Here is a 25,919-nt window from a genome sequence, read left to right as displayed (position 1 = left end):
TGAGCAACGCTGGGTGTGGCCCAAAAACCAAAAAAAAAAAAAAAAAGAAACTGAGGTATATCACCATAACTTTGCTAAGATTAGCTCAAGAGATAAGGCTCCAATTCCAAAACCCATCTTTTTTGGGGGGAGGCCACACCCATTTGATGCTCAGGGGTTACTCCTGGCTAAGCGCTCAGAAATTGCCCCAGGCTTGGGGGACCATATGGGACACGGGGGATAGAACCTAGCGCTTGCAAGGCAGACACCTTACCTCTAGCGCCACCTCACCTGCCCCAACCAAAACCCATCTTCATGTGCACACTGCTGCACTAGTCTGACTTGCCTCTTCTTACCTGAAGAGTTTTCCCTGAAGGTCTTCTATACCAGTCATGGCAATAGTTCTCCCTGCCAGCAGATGAAGATAATTGAGTGTATGATTATTTTTCAAAAAGTAGACTGCTGGCTCACACTCCATAGCAGAGCATCATCCTAACTGATGAATTCTCTTTTCTGCTTAGCAGAAAAGACCTTCAAAAAGCCATGTTACTTAAAAAAAATAAATAAATAAAAAAGACTTGCCTTATTCAAAAGTATGCCTCGAGGCAATCAAGTCTCATCTAAAACTAACCTCAAAGCCCTGTCATCTGGACAAAGTAAAGACTGTGTGTGGAATGCATCTGGGAAGTGCAAACACATTCAGGTGTGTGTAGTGCACTGTGCTGCTTTCATTCACACACTTAAACGAAACTGCTTTCTTTCCATACTGGCCCTTCACCTCTACAGCTATCTTCTTGCCTTAAAATCTAGATTAGGCTTCTTTACAATTTATCTGATTATAATTAACACCTCGGATAGGGGCTGGAGAGATAGTATGGAGGTATAGTGTTTGCCTTGCATTGCAGAAAGACGGTGGTTTGAATCCCAGCATCCCATATGGTCTCCCGAGCCTGCCAGGAGAGATTTCTGAGCATAGAGCCAGGAGTGACCCCTGAGCACTGCTAGGTGTGGCCCACAAATCAAAAAAAAAAAAATTGGATAACCAAGAAATATAGTGATATAGAAAATTAATCACATTATAATGTAAAAATAATCAAGCTATGAAAGTGGATTTTTGTTGTTTTTGTTAAAAAAAAAACTTACAGCCATAGAAATTTAGGTATCTTTTTAAGGCAGAAGGTATTCCAAAATGTCAAGATTCTCTGACACATAATTATAAGTTACACTTCTTTTCTGTTTTTCAGGTGAACAATCATTTTAAAATAAGGGTCGGTTCAAAACAAAAACAAACCAATTCTAAAAATACTCAGATTTAAAAAAAAAAATACCATTTCTAACTTACTTTAGAATAAGATATTAACTAGGTTAGGACTTAACAATGGAAATGGTCATGTTTTTAAAACATCAAATTCTCGTTTTCAATACAGGAATTATGGATTAAATAAATTAACACGTCTACCTCCCAGTTAAATTTCCAAGATCAAAAATAATTCATTATTTCAATAGCTTCTATTATGTCCAACATTCAGAGCAGTAGCCCACAAAACATGAACCTACTAAGCTGGATATGTTGATCATCAAAAAACGTACTCTCTCTCTCTTCACCTGGAGAATCCAGCAGTGATGGTCACTTTACATATTACATTTTGCAAACTCCTCCTTGAAGGTCATCAATTTAGTTGCTCAGTTACCTACTTCATCAATGAAAAAACCTTGGCACTTTAAAGAACTGGCACCTAGAAGGTCCCAAATGACCCTAATCTGTAATCGAGGTTGATTCTTTCAAGATGCCATTTGCTGGGGCCAGAGCAATAGGATAACACAGCAGTAAGGCGTCTGCCTTGTACGCAGCCAATACAGGATGGACCCGGGTTCAAATCCAGGCATCCCATATGGTTTCCCGAGCCTGCCAGGAGCGATTTCTGAGTACAAAGCCAGGAGTAACCCCTGAGCACTGCCACACATGACCCCCTCCAAAAAAAAAAAGAAAAGAAAAGAAAAAGATGCCATTTGCTATCCTCTGTTCCTCTCCCCAACAAAATATCAGATGGCTAATACTTTTAGTCAGACCGTATCATTAATGCGTAAGAATTCTCCATTAAAGGAAATACCGAAAAACCTGTCCAAACTGGACTTTACTACATCATTTTCCCCCAAATTGCTAACAATGTCAAAACGTGACAGGTTTATTCTATCCTACTTTCCTGACACCTTCTAAAAGTCTTAGCAATAATAACCTCTATGAACTTAACCACAAGACGTAGCAGCTACTTTCCAGACACCTTTAGTCCTTACTATACTATTTTCACTTGTATAAACTTAAGAAAAGTATGAAATAAAGTTCCATAATTACCTTTACATTCTTTCCTAAACAACCTATACCTTTCAAAGGAAGACAAAGGCATTATATCCCTTGGTTTACAAAGCATCAAAGTTCCTATTGCATGTATATAAAAACTCCTAAGAAAACCTCTAACCCTAGGTGGCTAAATTCTTGAGTCAAACAAATTTTTGCTTAGTTTCTAGCTAACATTGTATTCTATTCTGACCTGATTGAGAAACCCAGATTCACTAACTGACCCTGGTGCATTCCCAAACTTTGCCGTAAGAATCCAAGAACATTTCTTCTAAAATGTCATCAATAATCTTAAAAATACAAAATTAGCCAATCTTTAAATTTAAAACTCTATCTGAAGCAGAATATCATAAGGTATTTCTGATCATAATAAAACAGGATACAAATAAATAAAACAATTACATTTGGATACTAGTTGTGAGTTAAGAGTTATTTATATTTAAGAAACTATGAAGACTCTTGTTCCAAATCCTAACCATTTCAGAATTAAAACCAGCACTTGAAACTCAGTGACATTCATAGAAACCTAAATTTTGGGAAGAAGGAATGAATAATGACAAGCTAATAAAATGTTTCCAAATCATTATCAATCAAACCTCGCTATTACCAAAGAGATAGAAGTTCTATTTCAACACTGTTCTTCAAAGAATTCTACAGTTTCTCCCGTATTCATAAACCAGGAATTCTTCCATTATGACACAAAATTTACATTTCAAAAATAACTGCATCTGGTGAAATTGCCCAGTCTTACAAGTTTCACCAAATATCAAAACAAACAAACATTTGAATACAGAAACAGTGAGGCTGATACTTATAATTCCTTAATCTGCTTAGATGTACAATTATGGTCAAGTCTAAAACTAGCGAATAAAAGTAGATAATATAGCACAGAAGAGCAGAGCAGACAGATTACCACTACACAAAATGGCCACAAATTGTTAATAAAACCTTTCTAGGGGTCAGAGCAGTGGTGCAAGTGGTAGGGCATTTGCCTTGCATGTGCTGACCAAGGACAGACTGCAGTTCAATCCCCCAAGCCAGGAGCAATTTCTGAATGCATAGCCAGGAGTAACCCCTGAGCGTTATCAGGTGTGGCCCAAAAAGCAAAAAAACAAAGAAAAAAGGAAAAAGAAAACCTTTATATAAGAGACAAATAAGTTAGTTACCTCTGAACAAGATTTTGCTTGTTTGGAAACCAGGCTTCCATTATTTTCAGAAGATTTGCGTTTTACAGTTCCAATTCTTGTAGAATTACCTAAAATATTATAACCAGGTTACGATGACTTTCTTGTTTCTCTAACATAATAAAAGGAAGCGAGGTGAAGGGAGGGGAGGGGAAGGGAGAGGAGAAAGAAGAGGGACAGGGGAGGGGAAAGGGGAAAGGAAGAGGGAGAGGGGAGGAGAGAGTGGGAGGGGAGGAGAGAGGGAGAGGGGAGAAGAGGACAAGAAAGGGGAAGGGAGAGGAGGGGATGAGGAGAGAAGGGGAAGGGAGAGGAGAGAAAGGGATTTTACTTAGTGTGTCTTACCGCATGTCACAAAATTATCATGGACAACTTCAACATGAATTAGTGATGGATCAACAATTTTCAGGGCTGGAATCTTAAAAAGATTAAAACATACTCAGGAACATGGCAAAAAAATTAACAACAAAGAGTATTGAATTTCTAAAACTGTGACTTCTTTTATCCTAATATTTCAATGTATATAATAAAGTAACTCCTATAAGACATTATCATTTTTAACATTATCATTTTTATAATTACATTCCTCTATCAATTTATCATATTCAATTTTCAATATTTTACCTCCTCACAGTTGACTTGAAGAGTTTTTGATGCTGGGTTGCCATTTACAATGGTTGCAGAAAACCACTGAGTAGATGGGTTCAAGCTATAAATTTTTACTTCAGACCCAACCAAGTTTTTGTCACCTAAAAAAATAAATTTCTTAGTCATTTGCATTCTCAAGAGCAAAAAAAAAAAAACAACAACAAAAAAAGATTATTGCGAATAATCTTTTTCTAAAATAGTTTTAGTACTATTAACAATAGTAATAGACATCCAAAGGTACTATTATAAAATAAGAGACAGAACTCTCACTAGAGCTAGGAGAAAATACATAAGTGAGTGTGTGTGTGTTCATGAGCAAGTGCCAAACTCAGTATGCACAGAGCGGGAAAGGGGAATATCCTGTGCCAGGGATCAAACATGCTTGAATAGTCAAAGCATGTACTTTATAAACAGTTGGTCCATCTTCCTACATTTTAAATTTTTATTTTCCTATTGTTTTATCTTACAATGACAACTTATTTTTTCTAGTATTTAGACCATTTGGATCCATTTACACCTAATTCATGGTCCTGTGCAATTTCAGACAGTTCCAAATCAGGAATACCACAGAAATGTTAAAATAGTAAAATAGTTATAACAGAAAATGGCCAAGAGACTCATGAAAATAGGTTTTTATCAATAATAGACTGGGATTCTAAACATACCAAATTCCATGTCAGAACATACCTGAGTATTTTGTTTTTAGTTTTTGGGTCAAACCTAAGTGATATTCTGGGTTTACTCCTAGCTCTGATATTCCTAGAGATGTTCAGGGAACCATATGGGATGCAGAGGATTGAAACCAGATAGGACACATGCAAAGCAAGCAGCTTACCTACTGTACTATTGCTCCTAGTTTCTGAATGTGTGTGCCTAAAGCCTGAAATAGATCTGGCCACTAACCCATGCATCAAGTTAGGATGAATGAAGTACCATCTGCTTTGCCCTTCCTAATCAGAGTAAAATCACCAATGAGGTGATTCTTTGCCCATTGCCAGGCGTACAGCTAAAATTTTATGATACCTGCTTTTATAGTTTTCACCTAATCCCAGAGTTTTCCCAATTTCAAGGATCTTAGAATATAATAAACAATATGTACAATCATCAAGATCTCTGGGAAAGGCAGTAAAGGAATTTCCAAAATGAAATGCCAATGAACAAGAATGAATACGACAGCTTCACTGATCAAGTATAAATAGCAATATCTACATACCTTGTAAAAGATGGCTTTCATCCAAATGTTTCATAATCAAAGCTTGAAATTCCTTACTGATGTTCTGATTATCCATAAGAGAAAGCCGAAGTTTGTTTACATCCTGAAAAATGAAGGTAACTTTAAGGTAACTATGAAATCATATTCAAAAGCACAGTAACTCAAGGTTTAACAAGGCCTATCAAAATTCTATTTCCACAAAGCCTTCTTGCATTTAGGAACTCTTAAGAGTCCTTCAGGGGCCGGGAAGGTGGCGCTACAGGTTAGGTGTCTGCCTTGCAAGCGGATGGACCGCGGTTCGATCCCCCGGTGTCCCATATGGTCCCCCAAGCCAGGGGTGATTTCTGAGCGCATAGCCAGGAGTAACACTGAGTGTCAAACGGGTGTGGCCCAAAAACCAAAAAAAAAAAAAAAAAAAGAGTCCTTCAGTACTAACCTGAGGGTACATCTTAACATATTATCACCATATGCATGACACCCCTTTAGTAATAATATTGAAAACTACAGCACCTAAAAGAAAAAGAGAGTGGGGGGACAGAGTGTGTCTGGGGGGGGGGTGTATAGGGAGAAAAAAAAGGAGTGAGGGAGAGAAAGAGAGGGAAGAAGATCGTGTGGTGGGAAACTAAAGACAACGATGGTCTGAAACATATTCCCTGGAGAAGGAATGAGTGTTGGAACACTGTATGACTGAAACTTGATCAAAGAGAGTGGGGGGACAGAGTGTGTCTGGGGGGGGGGGTGTATAGGGAGAAAAAAAAGGAGTGAGGGAGAGAAAGAGAGGGAAGAAGATCGTGTGGTGGGAAACTAAAGACAACGATGGTCTGAAACATATTCCCTGGAGAAGGAATGAGTGTTGGAACACTGTATGACTGAAACTTGATCATGAACAACTTTGTAACTATGTCACAGTAATTCAATTAAAAATTTATGAAATGATAATTATAATCACCAGCAAAACTAACAAAAGTTTGGCACTAAAAAAAACTTTTAAGACACTTATTTTATGAAATGAAATAAAAAGAAAAATAAATGTCACTCTTCTAGACCTCAGCTCAGGACATTTATTTGTCAACGCAATATTTTTTGTCTCTGTAAACATCTGTAAATAATGATAAAAACAGCAAAATATTAATTTTGAAGTTATAGGCAAACTTAATAAGTGAATTCACAATATATAATCTTTGCACTAGGATTATGTGTATTTACATATATGTGTGTACATATACTCTTACATATATATAGTCTTATCTTCTAAAAATTATGCTTATATCACCTAGTTTCCATACATACACATTTGAATAGTCACTGTCTTCTCAACTCAAATAGGTAGAATTAATCCAATGCTTAACACTGAGGGAAATGAAATTCTGTTGTTATATATGCAAATCAGAGTAAATATTTTTAGTTCTTATATTATCTGTACTTCTGTATCAGAATAAAATATTGTTTCTATTTACCTGTATAGGCTTCAAAAGGTCTTTAGAAAGAAATACTCTTTGCTGATCTCCTAGAAAGCGAATAGAAGTTATAGATCCCAAGCCAGCTGTGTCCAATAGAGATTTGTACATCTAAGAAAAAAAACAAAAGTTTTGGTATTATAGCTACCCTTAGCATAAATCTCAAAATGGAGCCATTTTCAATTATACAAAAAGAGAAAAATCCAGGGGCCGGCGAGATAGCATGAAGGTAAGGCATTTGCTTTCCAAGCAGAAGGACGGTGGTTCAAATCCTGGCATCTCATATGCCCCCCCCCACCCCCCACCCCCCCCCCCGGCTTGCCAGGGCGATTTCTGAGCGTAGAGCCAGGAGTAAGTAACCCCTGAGTGCTGCCAGGTATGACCCAAAAAACAAAAAAACAAAAAAAAAAAAAAGAGAAAAATCCAGTAAGTTTTGTAGTTACTGCAAATATCTCGGTAGTAACTACTTTGAGAACAAGATCCAAAAGCAATAATTTAAACCAAACAAACATTCAGGAACCTGGGTTAACTACGTATGTTAAATTAACATACAGATTTATGACCACAACTTCCAAAATTTATGCAAAGTTGTGTGTATATACATTTTGGGGAAGAGACAGTCATCTTTTCTCTTTCACAAATAATGTTTGGAGTTCATTTTTGTGCTTTTGTTTTGAGACCGCAACTAACTGTGCTCAAGGGACTATATGGAGTACACTAGGGATCAAACCTGTGTTGGCCACATGCAAGACAATGGTCCTACCTGCTGTCCTGTCTTTCTGGAAGTTCTTTACAAAATTCTTATTACTAACAACATTATTCTTAAAGGAAGGATAATACAAAGAGCAAAATATGAGACCCTTTATCACTTTAAAACCTCCGGCATCTTTTCTGCTCCGAGGCAAAATGTGAAACTTAATCTGCACAGTATGCAAAGGCCCTTCATCTATGGTCAGATGTTCAGTCATCTTATCCTTTCCAACTACCCCAATCTGGGCCTTACTCCTTTTAAAGCCATCTCATTTTTTTTTTTTTGTAACACCTGGACTCTGATGTGTCCTCTCAGACACTGCCACACTTCCCCTCTATATGTACTAGACTTAAAATGTGGAGATGGTGTATGTTTGTTTACAATTTGTGGCCTCACCCAGAACAAAGATCTTCCCTACTTACCTCCTTGTTCTATGTGTCAAGAATCTACCTGGTGGAACTAGCTCAAGTTAAGCCTTTAAGGTATTCATACCCCGCTTGGGGGTGGTCTTTGGTCTTGGTGCTTAATAAAAACTGCAGTTCTCTCACTTGATGAGGCAGAAAGCTCCCAGACCAAGTGTGTTTAACTCTCTCTTTATTTCCGGCAGTGACCCCTGCTCCAGACCCGTTTCTCCAGGGTGGGATTACAGCACATGAAGCCTAACATCATGTTCCAGACTGATATTTTCCTAAGTCAAATAATATTGAGTCACAGGGAACCATAGAGATAATTAGATCAAAACAAAAATCCTTCCAGAGACCAAACAAAAGCTAATATTTAGCTTCAGCTTATTGTTTGTTACAATAAAGAATAGGCATCCAGGTTTCATTGTTGCTCTTTCTTGTCTCCCCCTCCAAAAAAAAAAAAACTAGAAATCTAGTATGAGGATCATAGGAATAGATCTCTGTCTTCTAACCTCTCTCCTAGACATAATCCAAATTACATCCATTATCATGTTTCAAATGAAGAAACTCAAAGAAATCAATGTCTCGCTGAAGAGCTCCAGAAAGAGAGAACAAAAGATTCTGGTGCTATGTTATAATGTACAGTAATTTCCCAGAAAAATCAAACATAAACAAGATATATGCATCCTTCATTGTTTTACTTAAATACCTGAAATATCTTCTTTTACTATTAAATTTAATTCATAAGTCAAAGTTTTACTCACTATGGCAGGCCACTGAACTACTCGCTCACAACTTTCAGGAGAATTCCGCTCAGCCAAAACCAAGTTATGCTCCACTAAAAATGCTCTCCTTGGATGGCTGTAGACTTCTATCCATCTTCTCTTCCTCCAAGATTCCCCATCAAACTCCACACACACCTAGAGAAACAATTGAAAAAAAATAATTTGATTAAATAAATTAGCAAAAATATGCCCCTGCTGAATCAAGTCTTTTTAATTCTACAGAATATTTTTCAGGGAAGCTATTCCAGCTGTGCTCAAAGGTTACTCCTGGCTCTGCACTCAGGGATCATTTTTGATAGCATATGGGATGCTAGGGATTGAATCCAGGTAGGTCACATGCAAGACAATGAACCACCCACTACACTATTGCTCCTTCTCCTCCAAAGAATTTTTTACCTGAATGGGCTGTGCCAGTCTCTTGCTACCTTCCTTTCATTCACAGACCATAACAACCAGCCATGAATCAACACTGACTCCTAAACCATTTTCAGAATGTGAGGGCTTGAAAAGGATAGTCTCGGGACCAAAGCGGTGGCACAAGCAGTAAGGCATCTGCCTTGCCTGCGCTAACCTAGGACAGACCATAGTTCGATCCCTGGCGTCTCAAAGGTCCCCCAAACCAGAAGCGATTTCTGAGCACACAGCCAGGAGTAAACCCTGAGCATCACTGATGGGTATGGCCCAAAAAACGAAAAAACAAAAAAGAAAGGCTAGTCTCAGCCCCCAAAGTAATCTGAGAATCCTATAAAGCAAAGAACCCCTGTGTTGGAGGTTTTTACCTCTATTAATTAGATAGCAGATCCAAAGAATAGACAGAAAATTCTGTAATGCATAAAGTAGCTATAGCACAGCACCAGAATATAGGGCTTATCTTTTAATTCCTCTGATATAAAAAGCCTAGTATTGGCACCTCCTCAAATATTCCTTTAGGCAAATAAACTGGGAAAATAATTCTCAGTTTGGAGTCTAAAGCTACTTAGCTTCTTGTATGAAAATTAAACAGAGATAAATTAACATTTACAATCATAAAATTTTCTGCTTCTGACCTTCAAAATATCTTTAAAGCCTAAGGTAAAAAATCTCAATTTGTATGCATATTTCAAGACATAAGAAAGAAATCAGTCCTAAAGTGGGTCCCAAACAGTAACAGATATTATGAACATGCTATCTGCCTCTTAATTTATGCTATTCTTTTGAAATGTTTTGATGTTTTAACTAATATACACAAATTATCTCAAAATCAAGTTACCATCTTTGATTTAATAAATGCCATTACAAAATCATTTTATTTTAAGGAATCAGTAAGTAAATCAATACTGTTCATATTTCAGATTATCATATTGCCTTTTCAATCATTAACTCAATTTAAAGTTTAATTAGCTTTTATTCAACTGTCAGAGCTGAATTTTAAAAAGTCCTTTCCCCAAAGAAAACTTTTCTTACAAATAGTGCCCACCTGAAAGCTAAGAGGCCTCCTTTTAAATTGTGCTCAAAGTTGCGAACTTTTTCTTTCCTAGCAGTTACCACATTCTGAATTATTTATTTGTGGTTAACTGATTGGCATATTACAAATTGTAACAGATCAACATCTGTCTGCTTTTACTTACTATTGTATTCCACTTATATCTAGTCCCCAGTCAGTACTCAAAGACTTGTTGAATCCATTTCTTAATGTGGCCCTTACTTTCCTGCTGTTTCTTTCATTTTTGTAGAAGACAGAAAGTTCCTACTCCATTGCAATTCATTAGCTCGATCTCTAACCTTCTGCAGCATTGTCTACTTGTTTTGGGGCCACACAATGTGATGCTCTGGGGCTACACATAGCTGTGTTCTCAGGGATTATTCTTGGAGGTACTCAGGGGAAAATGCAGAGACTAAATCACTGTACTATTTCTCTGGCCCTAAATCTTCTCCAGCTTTATGACTCTAAAATATCAATCTTGGGGCCCGGAGAGATAGCACAGCGGTGTTTGCCTTGCAAGCAGCCAATCCAGGACCCAAAGGTGGTTGGGTTCAAATCCAGGTGTCCCATATGGTCCCCCGTGCCTGCCAGGAGCTATTTCTGAGCAGACAGCCAGGAGTAACCCCTGAGCACCGCCGGGTGTGGCCCAAAAACAAAACAAAACAAAACGAAATATCAATCTTAATTAAGATTAATGAACCTAAGTCCACCCTATCCTTCCCCTGCAGCACCAACAAAATATGAATCACTAAATTTTCCAATAAGCTGTACACACTTACCATTTTTACAAAAAACTTTTAGTCTTGAAGAATACTGCAAAAATGTACATTGTATGACTCTTAAGGTTGTATCTGCTTCTTGCTACTATCACTATAACTAATCAAATGGTCATTCAAGTGAGTTGTTCAAAGATAGTTGATCATCTATTGTTTCCTGAGGCACTGAATTTAGGTCCTCACATCCCCTAAATTGGTTTGTTTTTCTGCCCTATATCACAGCAATGTTAAACTTAATTTAGCTTTCTAGTGATAAAATTTCCCCATTAGTGTAGTTTAACAAAATGAACACATGAAAACTTCCATCAGAACCAGACATCTTGGTTAAAGCATTCACAAAATAAAGCACATAGGGCTAAAAAAAATGGAAGCCGATTAACCTGTATCCAACATTAAGAACATATCATTAAAGCACTCTAAATTTTTTTTTTTTTTTTGGTTTTTGGGCCACACCCGTTTGACGCTCAGGGGTTACTCCTGGCTATGTGCTCAGAAATCGCCCCTGGCTTGGGGGGACCATATGGGATGCCGGGGGATCGAACCGCGGTCCTTCCTTGGCTAGCGCTTGCAAGGCAGACACCTTATCTCCAGGGCCACCTACCCGGTCCCAAGCACTCTAAATTTTATCTTCATACCTCACTGAACTGTGAGGAAGATTTTGAAAAGACTATAATGAAGCATAGGGCAAAAGACCTCCATGGCAATTCAAATCTTAAATTTATCAAGATTATCATGTGCTAGACATTAAGATTTTCATTCACTTAGAAAGGATTTAGCATCTATTTCAGCAAAGGAAAAGCTTGAGTATTAAAATCTTAAGTGATGGGCTGAGGCAGTACTACAGTGGGAAGGGTTTTTCCTTGCATATATGGCCAACCTGGGTTCAATCTCCAACACCCTATATGGTCTCCCAACCTCTGCGAGGAATGATCCCTGAGCACTGAGCCAGGAGTTAGTCCTGAACACTGCTGAGTGTGAACCAAAAACAAGAACAAAAAAAACAAGTGGCTTCCCAAAACATAAAGACAATCACAGTTCTTATTAGACCATTCTCGATGAAGTTTATTCACCTCTTAAGTCAAAATGATGAGTCTTTATATTCTATTTTATTTTATTTTAAAACAAAGCTTAGCTTAATTTTTTATTTTGAAACATTAGAACATTAGACCACACTAGACAAAAATTCACATTAACATTTTAAAATGACCTTTTAAAAGGATGTAATAAAAACTACTTTGAGTTTTCTTCTCAACGTTCTTTCAAATTTTTTCTATCCAATTTACATATCTTTATTTGTGCCTTGCTGTCTGAGGTCCTATGTATAAAGACATCCTTTTTACATGAACATGCCATGTCAGCAAATTTACATAAAAAAGACAAAAAAAAAGTGGAGAACTAAGAGTAATTTGACCAAGCTCCTGTGACCTGATTAATAAAGTCTAAATTGTATTCTCCCTTTGCTCCCATCCCCCAATGCCTTCGTGGGAGTGGGGGTTAGTAGAGGAGTAAAAATGGTCCATATTTTGCTGACTCCAAAGACCAAAAACAGACTTGTTGATTGAATTCACCAGACTATAATTTCTAGATGTCATTCTTTTTTTTTTTTTTTTTTGGTTTTTGGGTCACACCCAGTGGTGCTCAGGGGCCACTCCTGGCTGTCTGCTCAGAAATAGCTCCTGGCAGGCACGGGGGACCATATGGGACACCGGGATTCGAACCAACCACCTTTGGTCCTGGATCGGCTTATTGCAAGGCAAACACCGCTGTGCTATCTCTCCGGGCCCTGTCATTCTTTTTTTTTTTAATTTTTTATTTTCAATTATGAGAACAATGATGCAAAGAGGACAAGGTAAAGTTACAGCGAAAGGACAATCGCCCATAAACAGAGTTCTCAGAAGAAATCCCCTTGCTGTAGATGTCATTCTTTTAATAGGGTACTATGTAGATGCATACATTAGCACAATATCGAATGTTTCTACATTTGTGAAGACACTAGCCCATGGGCTAGAGATTAATGTCCAAATTCTATCAAATACATTTACTGGATATTGGACATTAGAAATCACTTCAAGCTAATTTTTCCCCAACAGTAGTAATCTGTGACTTATGAGTTAATGTTATATTTGAGCTATTCTCAAAACCTCTCATTTAGGATTTACTAATCCTAACTAAATATTAATTATAAAAACCAGTAAAATGTTTTCATATATAAAATGGCAAATTTTGGGGGGGGGGGTCACACCCGGCAGCGCTCAGGGGTTACTCCTGACTCTACGCTCAGAAATTGGTCCTGGCAGGCTCGGGGGACCATATGGGATGCCAACATTCGAACCACCGTCCTTCTGCATACAAGGCAAATACCATACCTCCACGCTATCTCTCTGGCCCCAAAATGGCAAGAAGTATTTTTACTTGATGCCCAGCACTATTAAGCAGAAAATACCACTTATTCCATTATTCCACAACCAAGAAATTAACTTATGCTTTTCATTCACATCTTTAAAAAGGGGGGGGGGGGAGTTAGCTAAAACCCAAGAATCTGGCATTAAATTATAAGAAGTTAAGTTTCTGTTCCATTGTTTTCGAGTTTTTTCATTTTAGATGGCTTGAGTGGCTGTAGAACCCCCAATATTGAAGTTGCAACTGTGTACAAGGATGAAAGGCTAGGCATTAAGGACTTTAATGGTACTTATAAGGCAAGTGCAACTGATCTAACTCAATACAACTGACCTTAGCCAAGGAAAAGGTGGGCTGAAAAGGAAGGGAAGTCCTAGACTACCAAGTTAGGGAAGGAAGGTATTTCTAGCAGGTATAATAAAGTCATTTAGGAAGCAATACACCTCACACTCATAACGTGTCTTATTCCAGAAAGAGAATTTTACTGTATCATGAATAAAGTATTTCTAAACTGCTTTTCCCTGTAGAGGTAAAATCTTCATTTATTCAGGTATTTTAGTAAGACAATACCAGAATTTAAAGTGCTGGAAATGAGGCCAACAAAATGAAAAGTGGTAATGTCACTATCTATTGAATACTACTTGCTAACGATGAAGAAAAGCTTGGGAAACTTATTTAAAACTTTTTTGAAAACTCAGTTACATTAAAGAATGTTGCCACTTGTGGTTTATACCATCTACTGTATCTGTAAGGATTAAATAGTTTGCTACACAGACTGTATTGTTACTACAGCGAAGTGTTCACCATACTTTGTAGCCAACTCTACTGTAATAGTGGAAATGATTGTTGATACAAAGTTTCTCTTTAGGAGCCTAAGTGTAGCAGCTGTTAGGGACCTGGGGTTAAAGCCTGGGCATCACCCCTTGGTCTTACAAAGTCAGGAGTAATCCTGGTGCACAGTCCACTGTGATCCAAAACAAATAACAAAACCTCTTTAGTTAAAAGCTGAGTTTAAAGGCTTTAAATTTTTTTTTTTTTGTTTTGGTTTTTGGTTTGGTTTGGTTTTCGGGCCACAGCTGGTGATGCTCTGGGGTTACTTCCTGGCTATGCCCTCAGAAATTGCTCTAGGCTTGGAGGACCAAATGGGACATCGCTATTGTCCCTTACCACGCTCCAGCCCCAAAGGCTTTATCTTAAATGCTTCTAAAGCAAATCCTTTTAGACCTAAGTTACTTGTCTATTTCATTCATTCATATGCAACTCAGTTCCCAGTTCCATTCAACGGCTTATGGGTCTCTAAAGTCAAGGAGTTATTTTCAAATCACCAAGCATAATTTGCCTTTTCTTTTATAGTTGGGTTTTTTTTTTTGGGGGGGGGATGGAGGAGAGCATACGGGTATTCAGGTGACTCCTGACTCAGTGCTCAGAAATTACTCCTGGGGACCAGAGAGCTAGCACAGCGGTTAGGGCATTTGCTCTTTGCTTGCCGAAGGTCCGTGGTTTAGAATCCATCCCCAGCATACCATATGAACCCCCCGAGGGTTGCCAGAAGTGATTCTGAGCGAAGAGCCAAGAGGTAACCCCTGAGCGACCCAAAATCCAAAAAACAAACCAAAAAATAACTCCTGACAGCTTGGGGAACCATTACAGGATACTGGAAATAAAACACAGATCAGCCAAATGCAATGAAAACGCCCTCTACTGCCATGCTATTGCTCTAGTCCCACAATTTGCATTTAAAAACTTTTTTTTTTTTGCTAGCACAACATGCCTCTTACATTAATTTAAGTGAAAATCAACTCATCTTTGCTAAGGTATAAGAATATAACTATACATCATTTGAGGGGGAAATGACGAGCTGCAGGGTAAAGGAAAAATCTAATATAATCCAAACAGTTGTTGAAATGAAATCCCCCACTACCTTAAAATAGTGGGAAAGAACACAGCCAAACCAAGATGCAAGTCTTTTCTCCATCAGTTAGTAATGATGCAAGCCTGTTCCTAAATCTATTTCCTCATTCTGAAAATGATACTGTCACCAACAGCATCACAGGGCCTAAAGGTGGGGGCAATATAAAAATCTGAAAGAATGCGGGCCCGGAGAGATAGGACAGCGGTGTTTGCCTTGCAAGCAGCTGCTCCAGGACCTAAGGTGGTTGGTTCGAATCCCGGTGTCCCATATGGTTCCCCGTGCCTGCCAGGGGCTATTTCTGAGCAGACAGCCAGGAGTAACCCCTGAGCACCGCTGGGTGTGGCCCCCCAAAAAAAAATAATTTGAAAGAATGCATAGAAGGACCTCCTAGATTACTCGCCTAATGTAACAGGTACTCATTTCCATTACCGTCTCGTCATTTGCCAAAAGAACCACAGACCAAAATTCTTTTTTTTTTTTTTAGATTTTTTGGGGGGCGGTAACACCCAGCAGTGCTCAGGGGTTCTCTTGGCTCTGCGCTCATAAATCGCTCCTGGCAGGCACGGGGACCATATGGGATGCCAGGATTCGAACCCTTGTCCTGCATGCAAGGCAAATTAAATTCCCTGCCTCCATGCTATCTCTCCAGCCCCAAACCAAAAATGTTAAATCAAATCTTGTTTCCATTCAAATCATGTTTTAAAAATGCTCTAGACAAATTTAGATGGCATGTGAAACAATTACAACTATTAGCGAAATGAAATACACAAAGCCTATTGCTAAAGAGAAAATGTCCCCTGAGGTTCAGTCCCTGTTCTACATTCTTTCTAAAAACAGCAAAACCAGGTTTCATAGGAAGAATGAAACAAAAAAAATTTCAGTGCTTGATAGAAGTCCTTAGTGTCACAGCCTAAACCAGAGAGCAAGGTGGCCAAGAGGTAGAGGTAGGCTCAGGATTCCAAAATTTAAAACTCAGCAACAGCAATTTCCAGATATTCCCTCTCCCCAAGTTTCAGTTTGTTAGTTTTGTCTGTGGAAGAGAATGAATGGACAGACGGGGTATATACAAATATGTATGTATAATGATTAGGTGTTGGTTTACAACTTGGTTGTACCAAAATAAAGATTAGCCTACTTAACATTTTACTTGTCTCAAGCAAACCTGGGTGGGACTGGCTCAGGATGGGCCTTCTGTCCTTACTCCCCAGACCAGGGATGGTCTCTGTACTCAAAAAAAAAAAAAAAAAAAACTCCAGTTCTGGCAGGCAGCTCTTGCTCTCTGGACTAGACAGATTGCTACTGGCCATGACTATTTCAGTCTCAGCTTTGTTTGGATTATTTCCTGCTGTGACCCTTGCTCCAGACCCACTTTTTCTGGGTAGAAATACAGTGCTTGGGACCATTACAGTTAGGGTATTTGCCATGCATGTGGCTGATCCAGGCCCAATCCCCAGCACCATAAAGAATAATTCCTGTGGGCAGAAACAGAAGTAGCCCAAGCACTGCCAGATATGGCCCCATATTATGCATGTATATGGAATAAAACAATGGCTCAAGCATTGTGTTTAAGCATTCAAAGGTCAGCCATTTCAAACATGAAGACAAGAAATAGTGTGGAAGTTTTAAAAATACATAACAGGAGCTGGATAGAGAACCCAGAAGACACAACTCTTGCCTTGCACACTGCTGACCCAGGTCCAATCCCCAGCATTCCATATGATCCATCTGGTCCCCAGAACCCTGCAAGAATAATTCTGAAGTAGAGTCAGAAGTAAACCCTAAGAATCACCAAGTGACCCAAAAATTTAAAAAAATATATATTAAAATACACATCTCATTACCATTGGCAGTGCAATATTGGTTTGGAAATGTATTAGCTAGCACCTTCTGAGAGTTCAAGTTTTTCAGCAATCAACAGATCTTTATATCAATGCTTAAAACTTGCTTAGCAATGATACAAAGACCAAATGAAGATACTAAAATATATTTATCAACCAAGATGGAAATATTTTCTGTTCTAACAAGCTTCCTTCTAGTTATCTCCACTTCCGACTGTGAACATTTTTCAATTACATTTTGCACAAAGGATCTTTGTGGTACAATGGCTTCCTCACTATTCACCAATCCTTCGATTAGGGGCCCACAAGCAGAATGTGTCTCTCTTTGAAAGGCTCGAACTCAGAGATGACTCTGAGTGTCACTCTGATCAAAACAAAACAAAACAAAAAAAAATCACTGACCACACTTGTTCCCCTGTTTCACTGCCAGCCCCGCCCCCCCAACACCCAAATGGCAGACTTCCAAGTCAGCCTTCTAACACCATAAAAGGGGCAGCTCCACCCCACCTCGCCATGTACGGGTACATCCTACAGCCACCCACAAAAACTCATCAGAGAACCAGGAACCCCGACTCACCATATACGGGCAAACACCATCAGGCACATGCCAAACAAAACTATAAACTCCTCCCTCTCGGGCTTCCCTTTCATTTCTACCCCGTTTGAAAGTTGATGAAGTTAAATGACTTACTGGAGCAAAAGGGAAACAAAAAATCAAAACATCTGAAAGCACTTCCACCAAGCCCTGGCCCTCGATTCCTAATGACTCGGAACGTCTACACCGGCCCAACATAGCGTGCTCAATTTCTCCACCGGAGAATGAGTCCTCGCATTGCCACATTCATATACCTTACCAAAAAGGGGTCCCAACACCCCCCAGCCTAGCCCATTACTCCTAACAGAAGACTCGACCCCCAAAAAAGAACATTTGACTCCAACATCTCCATTTCAAACACTTGCTAGGCGGTCGGTAGGGTCGGATCCCATGCTACCAACTTTTGGGCCACCGTTTTTGTTTTTGTTTTTTTTTGGGGGGGGGGTGTGAGTGTGTGAACTGGGGGAGGGGTGCGGGCGATTTTGCTGTTACCAAGGTAACTAGGAACCGTCCTATTGCCCAAGGGCCCTTCGAGGAGCTTGGGTTTTTGTTGTTTTTTTTTGCTTTTTTACCTTCAGATCTTTCTTGGTCACGTCGGTGTGGGAGACGGCTCGAATGGTGCCCGAGAGCCAGGGCCACTCGGCGACGCGCTCCACGTCCCAGCTGTCGTGGCCGTGGTCATCGTCGCTGCCGTCGGCTGCCGACAGACTGAGGAATCGCTTCCCCACCAAGACGGGCCAACTTTCCCCGAGCGTGAGCACCATGGTTTGCTTTCGCACGCCTGCAGGAACGCCTGCCTGTCTCCTTCCTGCAAATACAAAAAGAAAAAAAAAGAAGAAAAATACAGAAAATGCAGCGGGGCGGCCTGGACAGACAGACGCTACTCGGACCCGGGCAGCGAGCAAGCGGCGCCAGGAAAGGAGGACCCTGAAGCCTGAAGCGCGCGCTCCTCCCTCCCCGCCCCCCAGGGCCGCCCCCAGCCCGGCACCAACCCCGGGGCCGCGTGACGCCCCCAATTGCAAGTTTCGCTTTTGCAAAAAAATAAAAAAAACCTTCAAGCCCAATCTCCGAGGGAGTGAGGGGAGAATTCGTGGCGGCCTCGGGGGGCTTTGCAAGGACCCGGGGGGATGGGGTGGGGAACCCCAAAGCGCTCGCCCTGCACCCCAGGAAAAAGAAAAGGCCCCGATGCAACGCACCGGGCCTGTCTGTCCCAGGGCCCCGGGTCGGGGTCTCCACCCGGGCGGCCCCGCGGGAGGAGGGTTCCCGCGGCGCACTTGTCCCGCCGCCCCGCCGGGTCTTCACCTTTTCTTCTTCCTCTTCCTCCCGCAGTCGAGGCCGCGGCGGCGGAGGCGGCGCTGTTCCTCCGCCTCCCCCTGAGTCACCGGCTGCGCGGCAGCCGCCGTTCCGCTCGCAACCAGCCGCCTCGCTCTCTCGCTCGCAGACTTGCTTCCAGAGCTCGCTCGAAGACACGCACAGCCTCCCGGGCCCGCCCCCTCGGAGCCGCTTCCGTCGCTCATTGGCTGGTTCTCCGGAGAAAGGCGTGGCTCTTAAGAAAACAGCCCGTTTCTATTGGTCGCCCAGATGGGGGCGGGGCTAGAGGAGGAAAAAAAAACACAATTCCTGGGCTGCTTTCCTCCCTCCCTCCTCTCCCCTCCCCCTGCCGACTCCCGGACGACTCGACTCCCCCGCCCCTCCCTCCCGTGAGGGTAAAGTACACGGAAGCGGCCTCGGCGAGAGATCCCTCCGCCGCGAGCCTCGCCAGAAAAAGTAGTCTCGCGGAATCAGTCATCATCTTTAGAAGCCGAGGGGGAAAACTGCACTGAGACCCAAGGCGAAATGAAGAGCGAGCCCTCCCGGTTGGAATTGCCTATGGATGGATCTGCGCTTCGACCGCGTAGGGCTGTCGACCCAAAGCGGGCCTATTCACTTTGGCGGAGGAATCTCACAGGAAAGGGGTGAGGGGCGGTACAAGCCAAAGTGGGCGGGGGAGGGAAGGGACTGGATGGAACGTGCGGTTTCAGGCGTACTCAGCGAGAGGGAGGAGCCACAATGTTCTGGAGGCTTCTGCGCAGGCGCCTGGGGGAGAAGGGGAAAAAAAAAAAAGCCCGACGCTGAAGTTGCTGGGTAAAATGGCCGCGGGAGGCGCAGGCGCACGTGGTCGTCTGGATCATGGCAGGGTGGCAGGCCGCCATTTTGGAGGAGAAATGAAGAAAGGCAATGGAGGCTCTTGGAAAGGAGGTTCATTCAATCCAGAGGCAAAACAGTCCATTCAGTACAATGGAGAGGAGGGTTTTTTATTTAGTTGGAAGAGGGATAAGAAGATAGTCTTGAGACAATGAAATGGAAAGATAAAGTTCAAAAGGATGCAAAGGCTATGAAAGAGGAGGTGACTTGGAAGGACAAAAGAGGAAAAAGGGGGATTGCCCTTGGCACCTAAACTTTCTTGGTTGGATGAAAAAGAAAATGGAATGAAGAGATGGAAGACCTCTATGCTTGATATGACATCACATATAGTGATGAACCTGACTCCCAATGTTCTAAGTGTGAAAATAACAAAGAAATTTTTCAAAAGATGATAGATTCTTTGATTTATAATCAAGATTATAGATTTTTATTTTAAGCACAAATGCTCTGAAAAGGTGAAATTAAATTAAAGTTTCTTATTAAAAATAAACACTGAAGGATTAAATTGTGTATAATAGGCAGATCTCTAAAAAAATGGTTGGAGGGATGAAGAAAAGAAAAACACCCTATCCAGGCCAACAAAGATTAGAAATGGAACAAGAAATAAAATGCAGCTATAAGTAATTATGTCAAATAAAAATCAAAAGCCTAAATATCAGTATTTACAATAAATGTAAATGAGTTAATTTTACTCATAAGTTTTTAACTGTATTAAAATATAGTCATAAAAGAACACGAGAAAAATCCAGAAGTCTGAAAATATCAGGTGAAAGGATTTACTAATCAAAGGGTAATTGAAGTAAAAAATTAACAATAGTAGCATAATTGAAAGCAAAACGTTATGTTTCACAATGTATGATCACTAGAATATGTAAATACATCTATTCTAAAAACAGATACCTTGAAGTTTGATAGAACTTGGCCAAGATGAGATGTTCTATCAATCTTCAAAGAATATATAATTCCTTTTATATTCTTGGGTCCATAACTTAAGAAAAATATAAATAAATAACACTTATTTTACAAAAGTTGCAAAACCTATTACCAAATCTGAAACACTATACAAGAAACGAAACTAGTTCAAACTTAAAAATGGAAAATTCTTATACAAAATATCAGCAAATTAAATTCAACTTAATTTTTTTTTTTTTTTTTTTTTTTTTTTTTGGTTTTTGGGCCACACCCGGTAACGCTCAGGGGTTACTCCTGGCTATGCGCTCAGAAGTCGCTCCTGGCTTGGGGGACCATATGGGACGCCGGGGGATCGAACCGTGGTCCATCTCCTAGGCTAGCGCAGGTAAGGCAGGCACCTTACCTCCAGCGCCACCGCCCGGCCCCTCAACTTAATTTTTAACAATTACCATGATTAGTTTTATTTAAAGGTAAAGACTAGAAAATTACTATAATTCATTATCAATCTGAAATAGCCCCCAAGATATTGAAATGTTTGAGTTGCTTTTTTTGTTTGTTTGTTTGTTTTTGTTTTTGGGCCACACCCAGTAACGCTCAGGGATTACTCCTGGCTATGTGCTCAGAAGTTGCTCCTGGTTTGGGGGACCATATGGGACACCGGGGGATCGAACCGCGGTCCGTCCAAGGCTAGCGCAGGCAAGGGAGGCACCTTACCTTTAGCGCCACCGCCCGGCCTTGAGTTGCTTTTAAAGTAGAATGCTTAACCCTATGTGTAAAGAAAGAATTGTGAAACAAATGAAAAGGATCACTAAATATATTGATTTTATACAGCACTATCAGGAATGATTCCTAAGCACAGATCCAGATGTAAGCCCTAAATATCATTAGATAAGCTTCAAAACTAATAAATACCCATAATGATGGTCACTGTATTAGGGGGGGGCACACTTGAATTACTGGCTAAAAGTCACCTAGCATTTTGATTCACTTTTATAAAGTAACTATACATACATGGTACTTTGAATGACAAACTTAATCTTTAAATCTTTTTTTTTTTTTTTTTTTTGGTTTTTGGTTTTTGGGCCACACCCAGTGATGCTCAGGGGTTACTCCTGGCTATGCGCTCAGAAGTCGCTCCTGGCTTGGGGGACCATATGGGACACCGGGGGATCGAACCGCGGTCCGTCCAAGGCTAGCGCTGGCAAGGCAGGCACCTTACCTCTAGCGCCACCGCCCGGCCCCAATCTTTAAATCTTAGAAGTGAACTTGGCAACATTAACAAGAACTTTCATGACAAATTATAACCAGTACAAGATTAAACAAGGATGCAATGAAAGATCAACAAATAAAATTCCTGGAAAGCTTGTTACTTAATAGGGATAAATTAGAATCTACTTTAGATACAAATGAAATATTTATGATTGTGAAAGCTGCAAAGTATCTAAGAAAATATAAAACATGTAATGAAATTATCAGACACATTTCCTCAAAACCCATATGAAGAAAACTTAGGACTAACAACATACATATAATTCCAAAAGTTTTCATTTTATGTAACTTATAATTGCTATTTTTCTTCTATTTCAACCTCAGTGAAAAAATTAAAATAAAAATCTACAAATAATTAAGGGATTACAGAAACTCATGTCTGCATGGAAAAAAGTTTCTATTTAGAATTTCAAATTATAACTAACATTTTAGGCATTTGAGTCAATTGTCTATTTATTGGGTAAAAAAGGCAAATCACACCAAAATTCACGAAAATAAGTTTCAGATGGATTAAGTTTGCTTTTTTTTTTTTCTTTTTCTCTTTGTCTTCCTCTTGCACATCAATGATCTTAAAGCTTTAGGAATGCAGAGAAGGGTGGTTTTTCATGAAGTCAAGCTGCTGGTTTATAATCCACATGAGGAGAAAAAGATTAGGATGGGTATGTAGTTCAGTGATAGAGCGCTTGTCTTACATGTTTCAGACACTGGTTTCAACCCTGGTACATCAAAAACATAAATGGTAGCATAAAAGAGCTGAAAAGAGTAGACATCCAGATGACCAACTCTGTATGGGGTAGAATATGTAAAACCCAGGAGAGGTAAAAAAAAAAAAAAAAAAAAAAAAAGGAAGGGTCAGCTGTTTAGGAAATCTATTGTGTGAATGAAATAAAAGAAAGTCTTGGGTAGGATATCAGAGCCTAGAGGCTCTGTAGAGGAAGAAAATATGTCCAGGGTAGAAATCTGGCATTACATGTCAGGCTCTTCGGGTGGTGAGGATGCTTATTTGTTAGGGAAGCAGCAAAGCAACTAAAAAATAACTGATAGAAATCCTAAGAGAAGGGGAAGAAACACAGAGTTAGAGCTTAAAAACAAAGTAGGAGTGAATTGCACCTTGACTTGGAGACCAAAAGACAGAAGGAAGTCGAAGATGGATGACTGAGCAACAATGTATCAGTACTTCCAACAAGCATTTTAACCTTAATAAATACAAATGTATTCTAGAAATGGCTTCCGTTGGTTAGTTGATCTCATCCAAGAACCAGCATATATATTATTGCCAAAATTCGGCAGAATTGCTGGAGGGACAACAAAAGTTTTCTAAAGACTTAAAGCAAGGGGCCGGGCGGTGGCGCTGGAGGTAAGGTGCCTGCCTTACCTGCGCTAGCCTAGGAGACGGACCGCGGCGGTTCGATCCCCCGGCGTCCGATATGGTCCCCCAAGCCAGGAGCGACTTCTGAGCGCATAGCCAGGAGTAACCCCTGAGCGTTACCGGGTGTGGCCCAAAAACCAAAAAAAAAAAAAAAAAAAAAAGACTTAAAGCAAGTTAGCAACCAGAAATATGTAAACAGTTTGGACCTTATTCCTTAACTGCGAAACAATTAGCATTTTAGAATAGGTATTTCTGTCTAAATCTATTTCCTATAAATGGCACAAAAATGTTTGTTATGAAAATTTATACTACTTATGCTACTTGTATTAATTGCAACAAGGAAACAACTATTACATCTGGATTCCTTGACTCATTTTAAAACATGTTTTGTTGAAAAATACTTTAACCAAAGAAGTGCAATTTGAGGTCAGTAATCTCATCAGTTTAAAATGTATGCATGTATTCATACAATCCACACCTCATCAAGATAAAGCACAGCTGACAGCCCAAAGCTGCCCCATTGCCTAATTTTATAGTTTGTGAATAAATGACTTACTTTTTCAATATTGAAAATACAGAATAACATGTTGTAACTAAAATTGTTAAAATTCAAATTCCAGTGTTTATAAATAAAATTATATTAGGACATACCCACATTTATTTGTTTTATCTACAGTGAATTATACAGTAAAGTTGCACACCTATGACACAGTCCATTCCTTACAGAAAGAACTTGCCAATATTAGAGAGAGAGAGAGAGAGAGAGAGAGAGAGAGAGAGAGAGAGAGCTTTCCATCATTGTTCCTAATTGCTTCTTATTTTCCTAGTCAATATCTCTGCCCACAGATAAGCTTTCCTTGGATTTCTAGCACCATAAATTAGCTTTACTGTTCTTGAATTTTATTTAATAAAATACTTTTGTGTCTACTTTCCTTTGCTTGATATGTTTTTAGGATTCACCAATGTGACTACATCTATAAGATGGTTTGTCCCTTTTAATTGCTGGTAGTATATAACTGTAAATATGTCATAAAAGTATGAATATTTTGTAGGTTCTCTGTTGATCTGAAATGATTTTAATTCTTATATAATTAATCTGTATTACTAAGTTTTAGTTTGATTTTATATCTTAGCATTTGATTTTTATTGTTTTATCTGTCCTGCCTATATCATTTTCAGTATTTTAACTTTCTGCTATTCTTCACTCTTTCATGCAAAACCTAACTCTGCCCCAATAATTTCCCTTAGCCTAATAACTTTTGAAAACAAATTTTATTCAGCAATTTAGATGATATGAGGATCAATTGAAGAAATAATATGATCATTGCTCACTTTTCAAATGCATCTCCTCAAATTTAATATATATTGTATTCAATTTTATTTTTCCAATTTCTAATTGTATATTTCAAGCAATATAATTTTATCAACAACAAAATACATGTTTATGATGTCAGACTATTGTTTTGGTTGGTTGGTTTTGAATTGGGAGCTTCCCAACTTTGGTTAGGGGTTGTTCCCAGTTCACTACTCAGGAATCATGCAGTTTGGGGACTGAACTTGGGCCTCTCACAAGCAAAGCATTGAGCCATCTCTTTGACTTCTGTTTTTTTCTTTTTAAGAGCAACTCAATGATGTTGATACTAAGAAAATACTTTTTATTGTAAAGGGGACAATATAAAATAACAGTTAATGTCAAAACTCTTCCCAAGATTATAAATGAGGATCTATTCATTTTGTGTTGACTTCTTCGTTGTAAATCAGAGGTTCCAAAACTTTATTTTGCCTATCAACCCTTTTCAGGAAAAGCAGCAGCAGCAGGACCTAGACTGAGCAATATAGTACAATACGGGGGGCACTTGCCTTGCACATGGTCAACCTAGGTTTGATCCACGAGATCCCATATGGTACCCTGAGCAACACTAGGAATGATTCCTAAGAGCAGAGCCAGTTGTAACCCCTGAACATTGCCAGGTATGTGCCCAAAGCCATCGGCAACCCCCTCTGGAAAAATGTACCTTCTTTAAGTGAACAGAGAGAAATTACCTCAAGTTGTATCTGAGGCTATTGCCACCTCTGCCCAGCATTATAGTGTCCTCCAAAGAGTGGAATTGACCACCTTGGAAAATATTGCCTTAGAACACTAGCCAAAGCCACTGTCTAAAAGTTGAAATATATACACTATATATAATTGTTTTTTTTTGGTTTTTGTTTTTGTTTTGTGTGTGTGTGTGTGTGTGTGGTTTTTGGGTCACACCCGGCAGTGCTCAGGGGTTATTTCTGGCTCCAGGCTCAGAAATTGCTCCTGGCAGGCACAGGGGACCATATGGGGCACCGGGATTCGAACCGATGACCTCCTGCATGAAAGGCAAACGCCTTACCTCCATGCTATCTCTCCGGCCCCTATAATTGTATGAAAAAAAAATCTCTCTGT

At 39.7% G+C, this 25,919-nt stretch overlaps 1 protein-coding gene across 2 annotated transcripts in view; it reads right to left on the bottom strand.

Moving 5' to 3' along the window:
* The window catches only part of KDM3A (lysine demethylase 3A), a 61,255-nt gene extending 42,075 nt beyond the window's left edge, over positions 1-19,180 (bottom strand). For both annotated transcript variants that reach the window (XM_049784904.1, XM_049784905.1), the window contains exons 1-8: positions 19,057-19,180; positions 18,327-18,562; positions 8,754-8,909; positions 6,835-6,945; positions 5,378-5,480; positions 4,141-4,265; positions 3,862-3,934; positions 3,502-3,590 (exon numbers count right to left, since the gene is read on the bottom strand). In XM_049784904.1, the coding sequence (XP_049640861.1) occupies positions 3,502-3,590; positions 3,862-3,934; positions 4,141-4,265; positions 5,378-5,480; positions 6,835-6,945; positions 8,754-8,909; positions 18,327-18,518 (849 nt within the window). In that variant the 5' untranslated portion in view covers positions 18,519-18,562; positions 19,057-19,180. The remainder of the gene's footprint in view (positions 1-3,501; positions 3,591-3,861; positions 3,935-4,140; positions 4,266-5,377; positions 5,481-6,834; positions 6,946-8,753; positions 8,910-18,326; positions 18,563-19,056) is intronic.
* Positions 19,181-25,919: the final 6,739 nt, after the last annotated feature.

The sequence above is a fragment of the Suncus etruscus genome, chromosome 12 (genome assembly GCF_024139225.1).
Source record: "Suncus etruscus isolate mSunEtr1 chromosome 12, mSunEtr1.pri.cur, whole genome shotgun sequence".
NCBI classification, from domain to species: domain Eukaryota; kingdom Metazoa; phylum Chordata; class Mammalia; order Eulipotyphla; family Soricidae; genus Suncus; species Suncus etruscus.
Note: the sequence above shows the minus strand (reverse complement) of the source record. Positions and strands in the feature narration are given on the sequence as shown.